The following is a 14,597-nucleotide window of genomic DNA, read 5'->3' as shown; positions in this document are numbered from 1 at the left end:
GAAGTCACTCCTCTTATACATTTCCTCAGAGGACAGCTATTGCGTATCTCTGTAACTGCTTTGCAAAGTCGTATTCTTAACTATAGAAATTCCACTCTTAAAAGATGTGAGAATTACACACTTTGCAAACAAGTAATCTGAAGTACATGCCCTGCTAGCTGAAGCCTTCCCCCCCCCGCTACCCCCACCACCTTGGTGATTGAGAGGTTTCTTTATTTATAACTGAGCAAAGTCCATCTAACCCTCTGCGTATTACAGAATTATACACTTTATAGAGCAGCCAGAATTACATTCTCCAGGAAGAGAGAGAGTCAGGTTTACACATCATAGAAAAATGGCCTTTGTCTCTAATTTTTCTCCCTTTCTTTTTGGAAGTAGAGGAGAAAATATATGGGAAAGGACTGGGATTGTAGAGACTTCTCCCACCAAGCCTTTGGTCCAGTACTGGCTGAGCCTTCCCAACCTGATCAAATTGAGGATGTAGCCTTTAATTTCTCTTCCAGCTCAGGTTCATGTTGTCACACAGTGTTTTGATAAACAGTGATACCCAGATTTGCACAAAGCAGGGTGGATAGGGAACTTGATCGGGGGGGAAAAAGAGACTACTTCAGAAGTGCTACTGAAACTCCTAGCATTCTAATTTTTTAAATTAAATGTCATTCTGAGTAACTAGAGAATACAGCTCTTCCTTTGGTACTTTCTTCTGTGCTCTATTTAACATTTCTACCTTAAAGACGCATCCATCAGTCTTAAATATTAGGGGCTTTTTAGCTTGCTATATCACCAGACAGGAATCTGAGCTGTCAGAAGTGATGTTGGGAAATATAAAATTCTCTTCTAGTCTGTATACTTTCTACATCAACAACCTATATGCTTCGTAAATCTTCTAAACTTTTCAGAAACTGAATGTCCAAATTCAGCTTCAGCTTGCTTATATTTTTAATTGTTACCATTGCACTGCAGTAGGAGATTGTTTTGTAAAGGATATTTGTTCCAAATTTTGGGTTGAGCTGTCATTCAGCAGAGTTCTTTAAAAAAAGGAGACTGTGATACCTTCTACCTTTTGGTGCATCTACATACAACTTAATTGAACATTTACTCCCTGATTCTATTTTGGACTGTTGCGAATACGCAGATTGACCAGGGAAGGTGCCTACCCAGGGGACAAACCCCTGCAAAGCATTAGCTGAAAACTTAAACCCTTGCTACCACTTTGCTGTGCAGTACGAGCTCTGTGCCCCATCCCATTTTACTTGGCGTTGTAAAGCTGAAGCCCTCTTTACTTCAAACAACAAATCATTATGAAATGAGAATAATCTCATTGAAGTCTTCCAGTTTTTTAGATTTTTTTAGTGGTTGATGTTTCCAACCACTGGCCAGGGGCAGATACCTCAGAAAGTTCCAGAGTTCAGTGACTGCCCCTAACACTGCTTCCTTCTAGTTCCCTGTAAACAAGGATTAGCTTAAAACTCTGACGTACAAATGTTTGTCTATTGCATGATCCAGATTCTTTGAGCACTTCTGTTACCCTTATGTTTATACTTGTACTGATTTAAAGATATAATGGGGAAATTATTTAAGTAGCAAATTTTCTGTGCTCTATCTGCTAACCGCAGACTGTGTCGATGATGAAACAAATTGAGTTTGCTGTAAATGAGACTAATAAAACTTTGCTTATCCAAGCTGCAAGAACTGAGAATACAAAAGAGACAAAGCAGAAAAAAGTAGATTAAAAATGTAAGTACTTTGCAATAACAAAGAATGAGCCAGACACTCTTATGGAACATACACTGATTGAGCCTGTTATATGTGGACACTAACAGGTCTTGAATATTTATCAGTGATATTAGATACAGATGTTAACGTTTATCTTTTACTGGTTCTTCCCAGAAAACTTTATAGTTTTACCAAACTAGTCTCCAAATAATCTTTTCTTTTTTTCTTTCCCCCCAGTGATCAGCTTTCTGCTGATCCTCTTTCACATGAAGAGAAGGGGGGTAATATATGAGTACAGTAAGAGTTTTTAAAACTTTTCATAAATCAATTTATCTGCTAGAATAAAAAGAAGTTGCCAACTCCCAGATCTTTCCAGCCTGTCTTTCTACAAAAAGCAGTGAAAGCTGATTGCAATCTATAGTTTTTGAATGTCAGTGCCACCTAACAGTCCAACCATCTTTCCAGCCTCCCTGTTCCCAGTTGCTCCTAGGGATATTCTGCTGCCTTAGTGCATTCAGTGGTGCCGACAGTATCTTGTAGCAGTGGCTAAAGATGAAATGTTTGTTGATTCTGTTGTCTGTCAGCTGCCTTTTAGAGAAATGACGCAGAGTTGCTTGCTCTCCTCTGAAAATATACATAGGTCTTAGGAGCACGTCACTGGAACAATGGCTTCTTTCTCTTGCTTTCTTCAGGACATGCTGCTACTGCTTCTCTAAGCTGAAATAGTTTGGATTGTTTGTTGTTTGTTTGGGGTTTTTTTGTTTGTTTTTGTTTGGTTTTTTTTCAGAGTACCAAACATGTAAATTGTTACTGCCACATATTATGTGACATTTACTTAATCTGTGTGTATTTTCTCCCTAGTCCTGAAAACAGAGATTTGCTACTGACCTTTAGTGCCCAGATATTTTCTGTTCTTCATTAGGAAAGTGTTAATCTCCATATTTGGAGCAGTTAGATCCCTCTGGATAATCAGTCAGTATTAGCAGCTGCTAGAGTAGAGGATTGTGTAGTTGTGGGAAACCTGTAAATTGGAATGTACTCAAATAAATATTGGGGAAAATAGATTATTTTAGAACTTTAGTGTTTAGTATGGCATTGTGTTACTTGGGCAACGATCAATGTCAATAGGATACTTACAAACAATGATAGGTCTATTTTCTTCTATTTGTGCTAGCGCTTACTCTGCTATGAATTGGTATGGTGTTGTGCAGAGCTTAACCTAAAGTTTTCAGAACCCTTTATGGGTTACTAGCCAACATAAATGTGGGAGGAGAAAGTTTTCAGGAAGTCTGAAAGAAGATGGAAATAGGAAATCTTACAAAAGATGACTTTAAGAATTAGTTGGAAGTAACATTCTTCACAACCATGAAATTCGTACGGTTTTAAATTTCCAAAGGCTTAAGACACTGTTTTAATTTAGCTTTTATTACTGATGTGTCAGCTGTTCCTATTTAACAATCTTATGCTGTTTGTAATACCTGTTACATCGATCTTTTGCATTTTTCCATTTCGTCTGTTTTCTAAATGTTAGTGGGTTTCATTGTGGAAAAGAGTCATTCATAGCCTCATTAGCATCGTTCTGATATGAACAGCAGATTTCAAATTCCCAATCAATGGAAAAACAACTTGTGCCACATTTGGAACTGACCTCACCTTAGCTGGACCGCAGATGTGATTCCATCTGGCAATTCCTGTCCTGCTGATGAATAACAACACTCAAGTCTTGTGATGTTCTTTGATCAGGGGCTTTTAGGGACACACAAATGCTGTCGTAGTAGTCCTACAGACAGCGAAACTCTGGCGTAGGTGAGGTGATGAACCCACAGATCACAGTAAGTCCACATTACAGCCACAACAGAGTTGGTATCTTGAGTCTGTGTCCAGTTTTCCCTGTTCACGGGACCCCGCTCTGTGGAGCCAACCTGGACGTAATGATTTTCCTTGTAACAAAATACTGGACATCAGTGGAAGAACCACCACTTTGAAAACTAAAGGTTTTCAATAATAAAAGGATACTGGATGTGAATAACTGATTCCGTGAGCTTAGAAAGCTTTTACTTGGTAAAGAATTTCATGCTGATTAAGTGTTAGGAATATGACTTGGAGTTAAAATAGTAGAAAGTTACTTTCTTGTTGTGAGTAGGCTGTAGGTTTGAGTCCTTTTGCATAAAAGTGTGTGTGTGAGTACACTTGCTTAGTACCTTGAAGACATTATTGTTCAAGTAATTTTAAATATTTTTTTAATACCTCAAGCGACATTTAATCAGCAATCTCATGCTATCACAATCCAGATATCAAGTTGTTACAAAGCAGTTTCAGGTATCTTGTCTGCTTATGGGTCAGAACTTAAACCAGGGTGATGCATATGTGGTATTTCAAGTAATTTCTCACAAGAAGGGAGGGATGCGTGTTTTGCCCTATGTAGCTGTCTTTTCACAAGTGAGGGTATTCCTGTGGGCCCCTGATGTTGTTGGAATTAAAGTCTGCAGATATGAGATTGCCAGAAACTAATACTGGATATTTTCAGTTCTGTTCTTTAGTGGAGACCAATAGAGGGAAACCGTCTTTGTCAACCATCTGAAATGTCTTAAATATTAATATCTAATAAAAGGTATTTCTGGCTATAGTATTATTTAGTGCAGACATGTTTGTAAATTATAAAGCAAAATGGGGAAACACACTTCTTTCTTTTCATGCCTTTTAATGTACCTAACAAATGCACAGTATAGAGTAAAACAGTATGTAGGAAAAAGAGCAGTAGAATCCGGTCGAGTAGTTCTTTGCTGTATCTTTTTATTGTCTTATAAAGTGTGTGATGTTTGGGGTTTTTTTGTCCTCATTTCTGGCTTATTTGCAAACTGAAGTCATGAGCTGCATCATGGATTCAAGTATAAAGTCAGAAGTTGGCTCATTTTGAGCTGGTGTATCCTATCTGGGAATCAGGAGGCTAAATTAAAAATGCAGTTATGAAATGGCATATATTTGGAAGCTTTGCTCTCTTAAACCCGAACCTTCTGTTGACTGACGTTAGATGATCCAGAAGCAGATGCTGCAGCAGCTATTTGTTGATTTAGTTGCTATGGTGACATGATACATTCGTGTACAGCAGGAAGCTCACTGTACGTTGGCTAATTTGATAGGAAGGAAGGCTTGAGGTAGGTATTGCTGACTATATTGTTAATTGATCCTACCTTTCACATCCTGCCTCCACATGCTTTGTGGATGCACAGCTATAGAGGAAGGGAGAGGGAGATGCTCCGGCGTGGCGTTCAGGTTAAGGTGCCCTGTTAAAAGAAGGGGGAGGCAGCGCTCGACACATCACTGAAGATTACCTCAGTACGAAGTGAATGGAACAGACTGGAGCAGCCGGAGTGGTGACTGTTGAATCTTCCTTCATCCTTTGTCACTGTGGTAGCACCAGTTGAATGAGAGAAATAAAAGGATGCGAGCAACAGTAAGTCAAAGCGCTGAGGCTTTTGAAATGGGTTACGAGATAAAGCATGTCACTAATTAACATCTTGATTGGAGCTATTAGTGGAGAAAACTGTAATTGTTCTGAATATGTACCCTAATGGCAGAGCAGAAATGTGGCTCTGCCTGGAAGTTGTGTTGTATTCTATTCACCCTTTTCCAGAAATACACCCTTTTTTAATCTTGTTGCAGACAGACTGTTAAAGATACAGTATACATCTTACAAAGGGCTTGGCTGTACCCACCTTGTAACAGGTTTAGATGAGTGTTTAAATTTTTTTGAAGTCAGAAAGACAAAAAGCATTAGCTTTGATGTGTTCTTAAATATGTAAAATGTTCAAAATTAATTTACCTTTGTTCTTTTGGCTAAAAGTACTTCTCATCAGTACTGCTGAGCTAATTTCAGTTGCAGTGTTTTTAGACAAACCACTGCTGTCTTTTTTATGGTGATGTACGTTATTAGTGCATTTAGAAATACGATTTTGGTAAAGTCTTTCCGTTATTTATGACTTTTGCTGACAGTTATTTGTACTGACTCAGCACCTATTACCATATAATGCTAAATATAGATGTTTTCAAATTAATAAGAAACAAAACCAAAACCTAACCACAACCCTGAAGCTCTTGTCTCTTTCCTAGTAAAACACCTCAGAAAAGAACATTGTTTCTGCTAGTAAAGAAATTGATTGTGATTTGATTTGCTTTAAATTACAGTTTCAGAGGTCCAGAGAAATGTTTTGGAACACTTTACCCTCTTGGCTTCCAGGAATTGTGTTTGGAGGAAAAAACCAAAACACCCTAGAACCCCCAAAAATGTACACATCCTCCAAAACCACTCTAGAATGGGACAAAAACAGAACTGTGCTTTTCAGTAGGACTGTTTTGCTCCAATTTGTAATCTTTCTTGTTGTACAGGGAACAGTCTCTTATTATGTTATTTTAAGTATGCTTTAATCACAGTTGTAATATAGCATACTCTTATTTCTTTGTATTATATATGATTTTAGCAATGGATAAAATTAATGTAGCATATCCTAGCTTTTTCTCCCCACTTTCTCCTTGCCTTCTTACATCCACAAATTATTCAGTATTTTAATATGTATGCCAGACTATGAATTGGCTTTGCTGCTAAAGGATTGCATTTTTTTCATTATGATGTATTTAGTGTTAGGTCTAGTAGCATTCTTGTTAATGTATATTCAGAGGCTTTTAACTCGGTTGGAAAATTTGTCCCAGATTTCACTCATTCTGCAAAAAGATGGTAATTCACGAAGCATAACTAACTTCTTTTAGATCTCAAGTAACTCATTCAGTTCCTTTCCCCTTCAGTGCGAGATGGGGGCTGACTGGAGAGAGGGAAGGATTCCAAATATCCCTTTACAATGAAATTCAGTCCCATTCCTTTGGTTTTCTTGCCTTTGTGGCAGCAGACAGCGGTAGCCTGTGGAGACAGCAGATCGCCCGTTCTCACCTGGGCTTATTCCGCAACTTCACACATGACACAAAGCATTTAATGTGTTTTGGTTCCTTTAGCCTCAGTCGGGATTAGAAAACCTAACAGTTTTCTTTTCCCCTTCAGAAGGCTGGTAGTCCCTGATACTGAAGGATGTGTTTGAGAGCTAAGGGATTTTGGAGAGACAGAGAGAGCTTGATGTCTGTAGACTTTTCTTTAATACAAATACCAAAGTATTTCTCTTGTATCCAATTAACTCTAAAATGATAGTTTCAGTCTTGCAGCTAAGACTTTGCTGGTTAGAAATAAACCCGTAGGTATTAGAAAAACTATTTTAAAATTATGTTGTACATTCGGTAATTAATAACTTATTCTACAGACAGAGAAGCTTCTAGGTATAAAAGCAGCAATTTGTTACTTGCTACAAAAGGTTTGAAAATGTGGCTGTGAATACCAAACTTGTAAACAAAATGTTACTGTATCTGAATCTCTTGATGTTTGTACTGGCTTAGAAGAGTTAGAAAATTAATTTCAGTCAGTCCTGTCCTTTTAGAAATACAGCGATTTGTTGAACTGTGGCTTTAAAAGTGTAATACTTAAATTATCCTTATGTGGTAATGGTATGCTAGATTCTCTTCCATGAACCTTATTCAAATCTGATCTGCAAAAATTTCCCCGAATTAGGTAGGTCTTCATACCTTTATGGAGCAGGGTAGAAGAGAAGGTTAGCAACTCTCTTAATTCTGGGTTTTGTGACTCTGTAAAAGATCATGTAGTATATGTCTAGATGAAATAATTTGTTGTTTCGGTGGGCTTTTTCACTTGAGACTAAATTTAAAATTCTAGAACCTAAACAATAAATTAAACATATTATCTTGGTATATATGATATACTAGCAATAATATTTTCGTATGTAGTTTTTTTTAAATAAAATCTCTTCTACCTTACAGATCCACTGTATACATGTATTTGATAGAAGTAGCAAAATATTTTTGAGACACTGTTTTTTGGCTGGCTCTGTCGTCTAAGTGTGTGTGTATTTGGGGAGGGAGCCTTGTTCATTAGCCTTGGAGTTTTATTCAGAGAGCTGCTTTTGCACATGTATAATGGTGAGCAAAAGGAGAAAAATGTGTCAAACTTGCTATGTGATTTTTTTTTTATTAAGTTAGTTTTTAGAGCTCATTGACTTACTTCAGGTTTTACTTAGTGGCTTTTTTTCCACTCCAGAGGAACAGAAATAGTTTCAACTTTTAGTTGTATTTACGGTTTCTGCTATGGAAAGATGTTGCCTTAAAACAATGAAGTAGCATGCTTGTGGATTAGTCCTAAGCTTGTTTGTTTTCCTGCTCTGCAAGTCTTTCCCCTCATCTACAACCCTTATCAGGATGAATCCAATTTTGGTATTTCTACTTCACAGTGACGTCCATAGGTTTTATTTTGGTCTTGCTTACTAACCACCTGATAGAGAACAGTCATTAATAGTGTGAGCCTATTTAGAGGTGGGGTTTTTTTTCGTTTTGTTTGTTTGCTTTTGATGTTGTTCTTTTGTTCTATTTGTTTTTGTGACAGAGAGCATTGGGAAAACTTTTCCCTGCACGTTTTGATGTCAAACACATTAGTGATGCCACAAGTCTGATGCTGCCTTTATTTTCCATCAGATCACTGAAATTATCTTCAAACCTGGCGATCTGCTAACACATCACTTCTTCTGGTAGGAGGGTGGAAGTGGAAGTAGAGATGCTTGTAGAAGTGTGGGTATTACTGACAGAATAAGGGGTTGTTGGTAATTGTTATTTCAGTAGAATTAATGAGCTTTTTGGTGTTAATTAGTGCGCAAACAAGCAAATGAAAAGGATTAGCTAGTTGTATATTTTAAATTCTATTCTGTCCCTCAGAGTGCTCCAGTGAAAAAATACCTTAACCTGTATATTTGTCTGGCACAAGCAAAATGCGAGACTGCTTAGGGAAGTATTCTGTATCTGTAAAGAGAAGGATTAGTAAAATATGTATCAGCTGTGTTTGTATCATTGCCATTCTGCTTTTAAAAGACATTTCTGTGTCCATATTGCTGGAGCAAAGTACCTCTAAGAATCTTATTTTGACCTCTGCAGTCTCTGCTTCGTGCTGATAAAACTTACTTATAGACCTTTCTGGTGATGAGTGTTAACATTTGGCTTTAAGTTTTCCCTTTTTTTGGAGCAGCGTTCTGAGTCCAGATTCCCGTTCCACTCTCTGTTGTTTGTATCCTTAGTTTTATAGGGTTTTTCTGACTCTGGCCATTTTTTGTCAAATTCATTTCTTCAGTGTTAGAAATAAGCTATAAGGCTTGAAAAAAACATTCAGCTCCTTTCCTGGTTCAGTCTGCAAAAACATCCTATAGTTTCTCTTGCAGATAGTTAAGAATTTGCTGAATAAAAGCAAACATTCAACACTCTTCTTTTTGAATGTTCGTGCTGCCTTTGATTCTTTAGGTGCAAAATCAGAGTACTTTCTCATCCTACTCACACTCCTGTGGTAAAGTTAAATCAAATAGGAGATCGTCAGATTGAATTGTCGTGAAATTATCATTGTATCTATTGATAGTAGTATGTCCAAGTCAATCTTGCATATCTCTGTAGGATGTGATCATACTCCTTGAGCTACAATAAAATTATCTCTTAGTTTGGCAGTATTTGTCTTTGGAATAGTTTCCAGTGTTGTCTGGGAGAAGGCTGCTCATTGGCATCAGCCTGCGTTGTGCTCAGGACCAGTGTAACGTTCTTGAGCATCCCAGGTGATGTTCCAAGCACTGCTTGCTTTGCTAGTACAGATGTGGTTTTAGGTACCACAGATGTGGTCAAGGGGATGAAGGAGTTCTCCTAGGAGAGATTAGAAACATCAGGACTCCCCAGTTTGCAGAGTCTGGGGACAAGGAAGGGGGAATTGCTAAGGCTTAGAAAATAGTGGAGGTGATGGATTAAATATACTCACAACTGTTGTTCAGCAAATCCCATAGCAGAGGAACTAGGGACATTTAACTACTAGGCAATTTTCAAAATGGCTGAAAAGTGAACTTCAGGAATGTGCTGCCATAGGAGGTTGTAGAGGCAATTCAAAGTGTAAGCGAACTCAAAGAGTTTAGGCAAACTCATGGACGGTGACAGAGATGAACTGCAGAAAGTGGCCTGGCTCATTTGCTTTACCTAAATAGCATTTCCAGTTGATACACTAGTGACAAAGTGCTGGGCTAGATGGACTGCTGGCCTAGGCTGTTGACCCAGACCATGAGGACATTTCTTATGTTCTTATTTGGCTGGAGCAGCTGCCTGAGTTTAAACAGCAATTTGGGGGAAAAACCTACTGAGCTTTCTAATACATGGCATGATTCAGTTTTGTTAGGTCTTTGCTAATGCAGGCTATGCATCTTGAACTGAGAGGGGATGGGCAGCAAAGTAAATGTTTCTGAAATCAGGAAAAAAGTTGGGTATTCCATGCTAAGAAGGGGGTTTAATGAATACTATTCCTTTTTGCAATGCCTTTCTATGTTTTTAGGATGGATTTTACTTTTAATATTTTGCTAAGAAGAAACCTCTGTCATCCATACCTATTTAATTGAGTGACTACAAAGCTTGGTATGTTGTTAATCTGGTCTAGGTTTATCTTCTAAAATACCTTTTGTAGAATAAATGAAGTACCATTGAAAAACATTAAATTTCACTGTTAAAACTGCCAGTCTTTGGCAACTGTGTTTAAGGTATTTCAAACTTCAGTCATATGGGCTGGTAATTTTGCTTTATTTATGCAAGAAATGCTTTTCTGATAATTGTACAGCTGCAGTCTTGTATTGTAAACTTGTGTGCTATTCTCTGGAAAGAGATTCTGTACTGTTTTTCATCAGGAACTCTATTGAGGTCATGTGGATCATCATTAAATGACAGCTTAAAGGAAACAATTTACAGTCCCAGTGGAAATTACATAAAACTAGTTGTTGACCTAATACTCCCATTTCTTAATAGCAATTCCGTAACGTATTTTGAACTTGAGACAAAAATATGTTGAGTCAAAGTTGTGTTAGCATTGAGAAATTACACTTTTAAATTTGATTAGGTTCTCTTATAGTTGGTCATGCTTTAAAAATGCTTGTAGGCTTCTAGAGTTTGTATCAAGGCCTCAGTGTCTTTAAGGTCACATCATTTTGTTAAGCTTGTGAAGTCCTTAATTAGTGTTTTGTTGATTTAGAAAGAGAAATGGCATTTGAAAAATAGCTGTGTTAAACGTGCCTCCCACTGAGACTGACACATCACAAATGAGATTTTTCAGATTACCATTATTATCTTAGAGGAGCAGGCAGTGGAAATCTGGGTAGAATAATGCGTGTCAGCCTTTGGCTAGCAGAGCTTCAGCCTCTGGGAGTAAAGCAGCAGGATTTGTCACAAAAAGACTGAGGCATAGGAAGAGAGACCAAACCGACAGATTTTTCCAAAGTTTTTTCACCTAGTTCCAGCCAATGTGAATGTTTTACCCAGAAGAGGAAGGAGACTGAGGTCTAGAATGCTCAGTGTGAAACACAAGGGCCTTGTTTTTCGTAAGTATTGATGTCAGGGTTCATGAAGTAGCATGCTGGATGATGAGATGTGCAAGCCTGCACAAAGCCACCTAGAATGAGATGGAAGACCTGTACATGCTCAGCAACCTGTAAATTTTGTTTCTTTAACATGTGATGCTGTGAAAGATCCATGCTACCTTTTCCTTTCGAGAAATTCTCTTGCATCTTTGATTACGTGCAACAGATATTACTGAGGTGGTAAGTCTCAAAAACATCCTTCACAAAGCAGTGATTCCCCTTTGGGCTTCAGCAGTGATCAGGCTGGTCCAGCAGCCAGGGCTGGTCACCATGTCACACGTTACCCCAACACAAAGATTTTGGAAGCCAGCAGTTCTTGAAATTTCTGAGAGTACTTCAGCCCTGATTCATACTCTTCTGGCACACTTGGCAACAAATACAGCCTGTCTTGAAACAGTTGTAAAATACGAATGTGAATGCATAATATAAAAGCAAGGCTGAAAATGTGAGCCAGTGAAAGAAATATGCAATTGGGCATCAAGTAGACTAATAGTCCCTTGACAGAAAGGCTGTATTTCCTGTTCCTGGGAACTGACTATCTAATTAACTTGCATTAAGCTGGCGGGTCTCCCTGCCCTTTTGAGTGGAAGTGAGATGTCCTCAGAGATGTTCAGGTTGGACATTAGGAAAAAGTTCTTCCCCCAGAAGGTTGTGGAGCACTGGAACAGGTTTCCCAGGGAGGTGTCACAGCCCCAAGCCTGACAGTGTTCAAGAAGAGACTGGACAATGCCTTCAGACACATGGTGTGAACTTTGGGGGGTTGTCCTATGCAGGGACAGGAGTTGGACTGGATGATCCTTGTGGGTCCCTTCCAACTCAGCACATTCTGTGATTCTATGTGAAAATCTCACGATGTCCTGAGTGTCAGAACAGTGCTGGATGCCATCAGGAGACCTGTTGCCTCATGGCACAGCCGCTGCTGACCAGTGGCCCCTCTCGCTGTGTTCCAGCGTAGTTGGCATGCTGAGCCTTTACCTTCTCAGACCAGCTGTGAAGTGAACAACAAACATTCTCATGCAGGAGAAGTTTCTACGAGAGAAAATCAGGAGGCATGGGACCAGTTTGCTGCAATTTGTATATTTCCATGCTCAGATGCACTCTGCCAGCTGAGCCTCAGTTGGGATGTCCTGCAGCAGAGGTCTGGAGGAGGAAAACCAGTAGGTTCCCAAGGCAACGTTATTAGCCAGGTTACCAACCTCGGGCCCTGACACAGAAAAGATGGGAACAATGCAGGAATACCAGTCATCCCCCATTCCCTGTGACTGTAAAAAAATGGAATCAATGGAATTATACCAGCCATTGTCCTAAAACTTGACAGCTTTCCAGCTTTTCTACTTCTCATAGTTTATACAGTGGAGACCAAGAGTATTGAGCTGAACATTGTACAGATTGAGCTGTCAGCTGCAGCCAGAATGGCTCCTTCCAGGACTTACGGCAAACTAAATCAGCAAAAAGACTTGCACAAATATGGGTATCCAGTCCACAGGTAAGACATGGAAAGACATTCTCATGTACCCCTGTGAAGCTTTTAGGTATTTTTATTCCAATCTAAATTTCAAGCTACAACTTTCAATTGTAGCAGAGAGAAGAAAGTAAATCAATGAAATACATCTGCAAAAAGTTATGCGTGCTTGGGGAGTCTGAAATTGTAAGAACTCATCCACTCATATTTCTCTCCTTCATCACTTTCTGAAGGTTGTTAGCCAGTTGTTAAAATGCTGCCTCCAAATGCTTACAATAAACTCTGGCAATACAATATTTTCTGAAGACCTGTAAGTCTTATTTGAAGTTCATGTCTAAAATCCTCTTGTTTCGAAGTTTAGGTTGTATTATGAATGCTAACTCTTACTGAATTTCATATTCAGACACGCTTTAGAAGATCTGGAGAACTTATTGGCATGATAAAATGTAAACAGTGATATCATTTGTTAAGTGATATCATTCATTGTTTTTTTTCTCAAAGAGCCTATAGCTTCTGGAGACATCTTTATCCAGTAACAGCACTGTGCCACATGAAACAAAATAGTAAAATAGTGTTTTGAAAGTGTGTGCTCAAAACTGAGCTAAATCAGTATTGAATCATATGGCCCAAGTTTGAAAATGTGAATATCCATCAAATCTCTTTGAAGCAGCATGTCTGCTGGGGTAGAACTTGCCTTCTTTTCATTAATCATAAATTTGGTCTACCAGAGGGTGAGGAATTAATGAGACTTCTGCCTTTTTTTCACCTTTTCCTTTCTCTCCAGTATTCGTAAAGTGAGTAACACTCAAGTTGCCTATTTTATTTTTTTTGTAAACAAGACCAACTTCCTTTTCTTTTAACAATTGGACAGAGTTTTGGCCATGATATTGAAGAAGAGGAGAACATAAATTGTATTTAGACATGTGCGAGCGAGGCTGAAGAAAGATGTGTCCAGAAGGGAAATGATGAAATGCACCTGCTCTTCTGTTTTGTTTTTTAATTTGTTTGTAATTTTAGCTTGGTTCTTTATGGTCACAAACTTTTTCTCTCCAGGCTTCTGCTTTGGTATATGTCAGACTTCCTCCATTTATTTTGGATGATAAGTGTGCTTTGCTATCAATTCTGCATTGCTTGGATTTACAAAATAGGATAAACAGTTTTCCATAAATAAAACTATACATATTGTTTCATGCTGTATATCTGGTGCACTTACTTTGTCATGACTTCTAATAATGTTTTATCGCTAATCAAAGTACAAACATGCTTGGATCATGTAAAGGAGGAAATGACACAATATTGCCCTTATGTTGAAAACTGTTTGCCAAGTGGCTGTGGTGAAAATTCAAACACTGGGAATTCTAGGCTTCCTTCTGAAACTTTTATCTAATGGTTTGATTAATGTGTACGTTAATGTAATTTGTTGAAATCACTTAAGCTGTACAAATAGCTTTTTAATTATACTAAGCAGTCAAGAAAAAAAGTTGTACAGGTACTGTTTTGCTCAGTTGTAAAACTGTAAAACTGAAAAATATTCATTTAAAAATATCTGTACTTGTTCTTGCTCTTGTCTCTTTTTCTCTGTGGGATGAAGGCAGCAAGCACTGTGAAGTGAAAAATAATGTATTTACTAACCAGAAAAAAAATGGTGTTTTTTTCCCAGTAAAACTTCAGACTTCTGTAACGTATTCCTGTATAACGGTTGTAAACACTCTTTTATTTTTAAGGTTATTCTTGTGCAAGTTAATCCAGGGGAAGCATTTACAATAAGAAGAGAAGATGGACAGTTTCAGTGCATTACAGGTAAAGATGATAATTTTTTTTTTTCGTATTTCCTGAGTCTGCATCAGGATAAGTAAAAGGCAATTCGTGATGTTGAAAGGAAAAGACTGACA

The 14,597-nt window shown here is 38.1% G+C and overlaps 1 protein-coding gene across 2 annotated transcripts in view; it reads left to right on the top strand.

Moving 5' to 3' along the window:
* Nucleotides 1-14,597, top strand: part of FNDC3A (fibronectin type III domain containing 3A) — a 121,405-nt gene that overhangs the window by 27,574 nt on the left and 79,234 nt on the right. For both annotated transcript variants that reach the window (XM_065858924.2, XM_065859004.2), the window contains exon 3: nucleotides 14,430-14,505. In XM_065858924.2, the coding sequence (XP_065714996.2) occupies nucleotides 14,430-14,505 (76 nt within the window). The remainder of the gene's footprint in view (nucleotides 1-14,429; nucleotides 14,506-14,597) is intronic.

This window comes from Patagioenas fasciata, chromosome 1, assembly GCF_037038585.1.
Source record: "Patagioenas fasciata isolate bPatFas1 chromosome 1, bPatFas1.hap1, whole genome shotgun sequence".
NCBI classification, from domain to species: Eukaryota; Metazoa; Chordata; class Aves; order Columbiformes; family Columbidae; genus Patagioenas; species Patagioenas fasciata.
The sequence above is the reverse complement of the archived record's forward strand: the minus strand, read 5'-3'. Positions and strand labels throughout refer to the sequence as shown.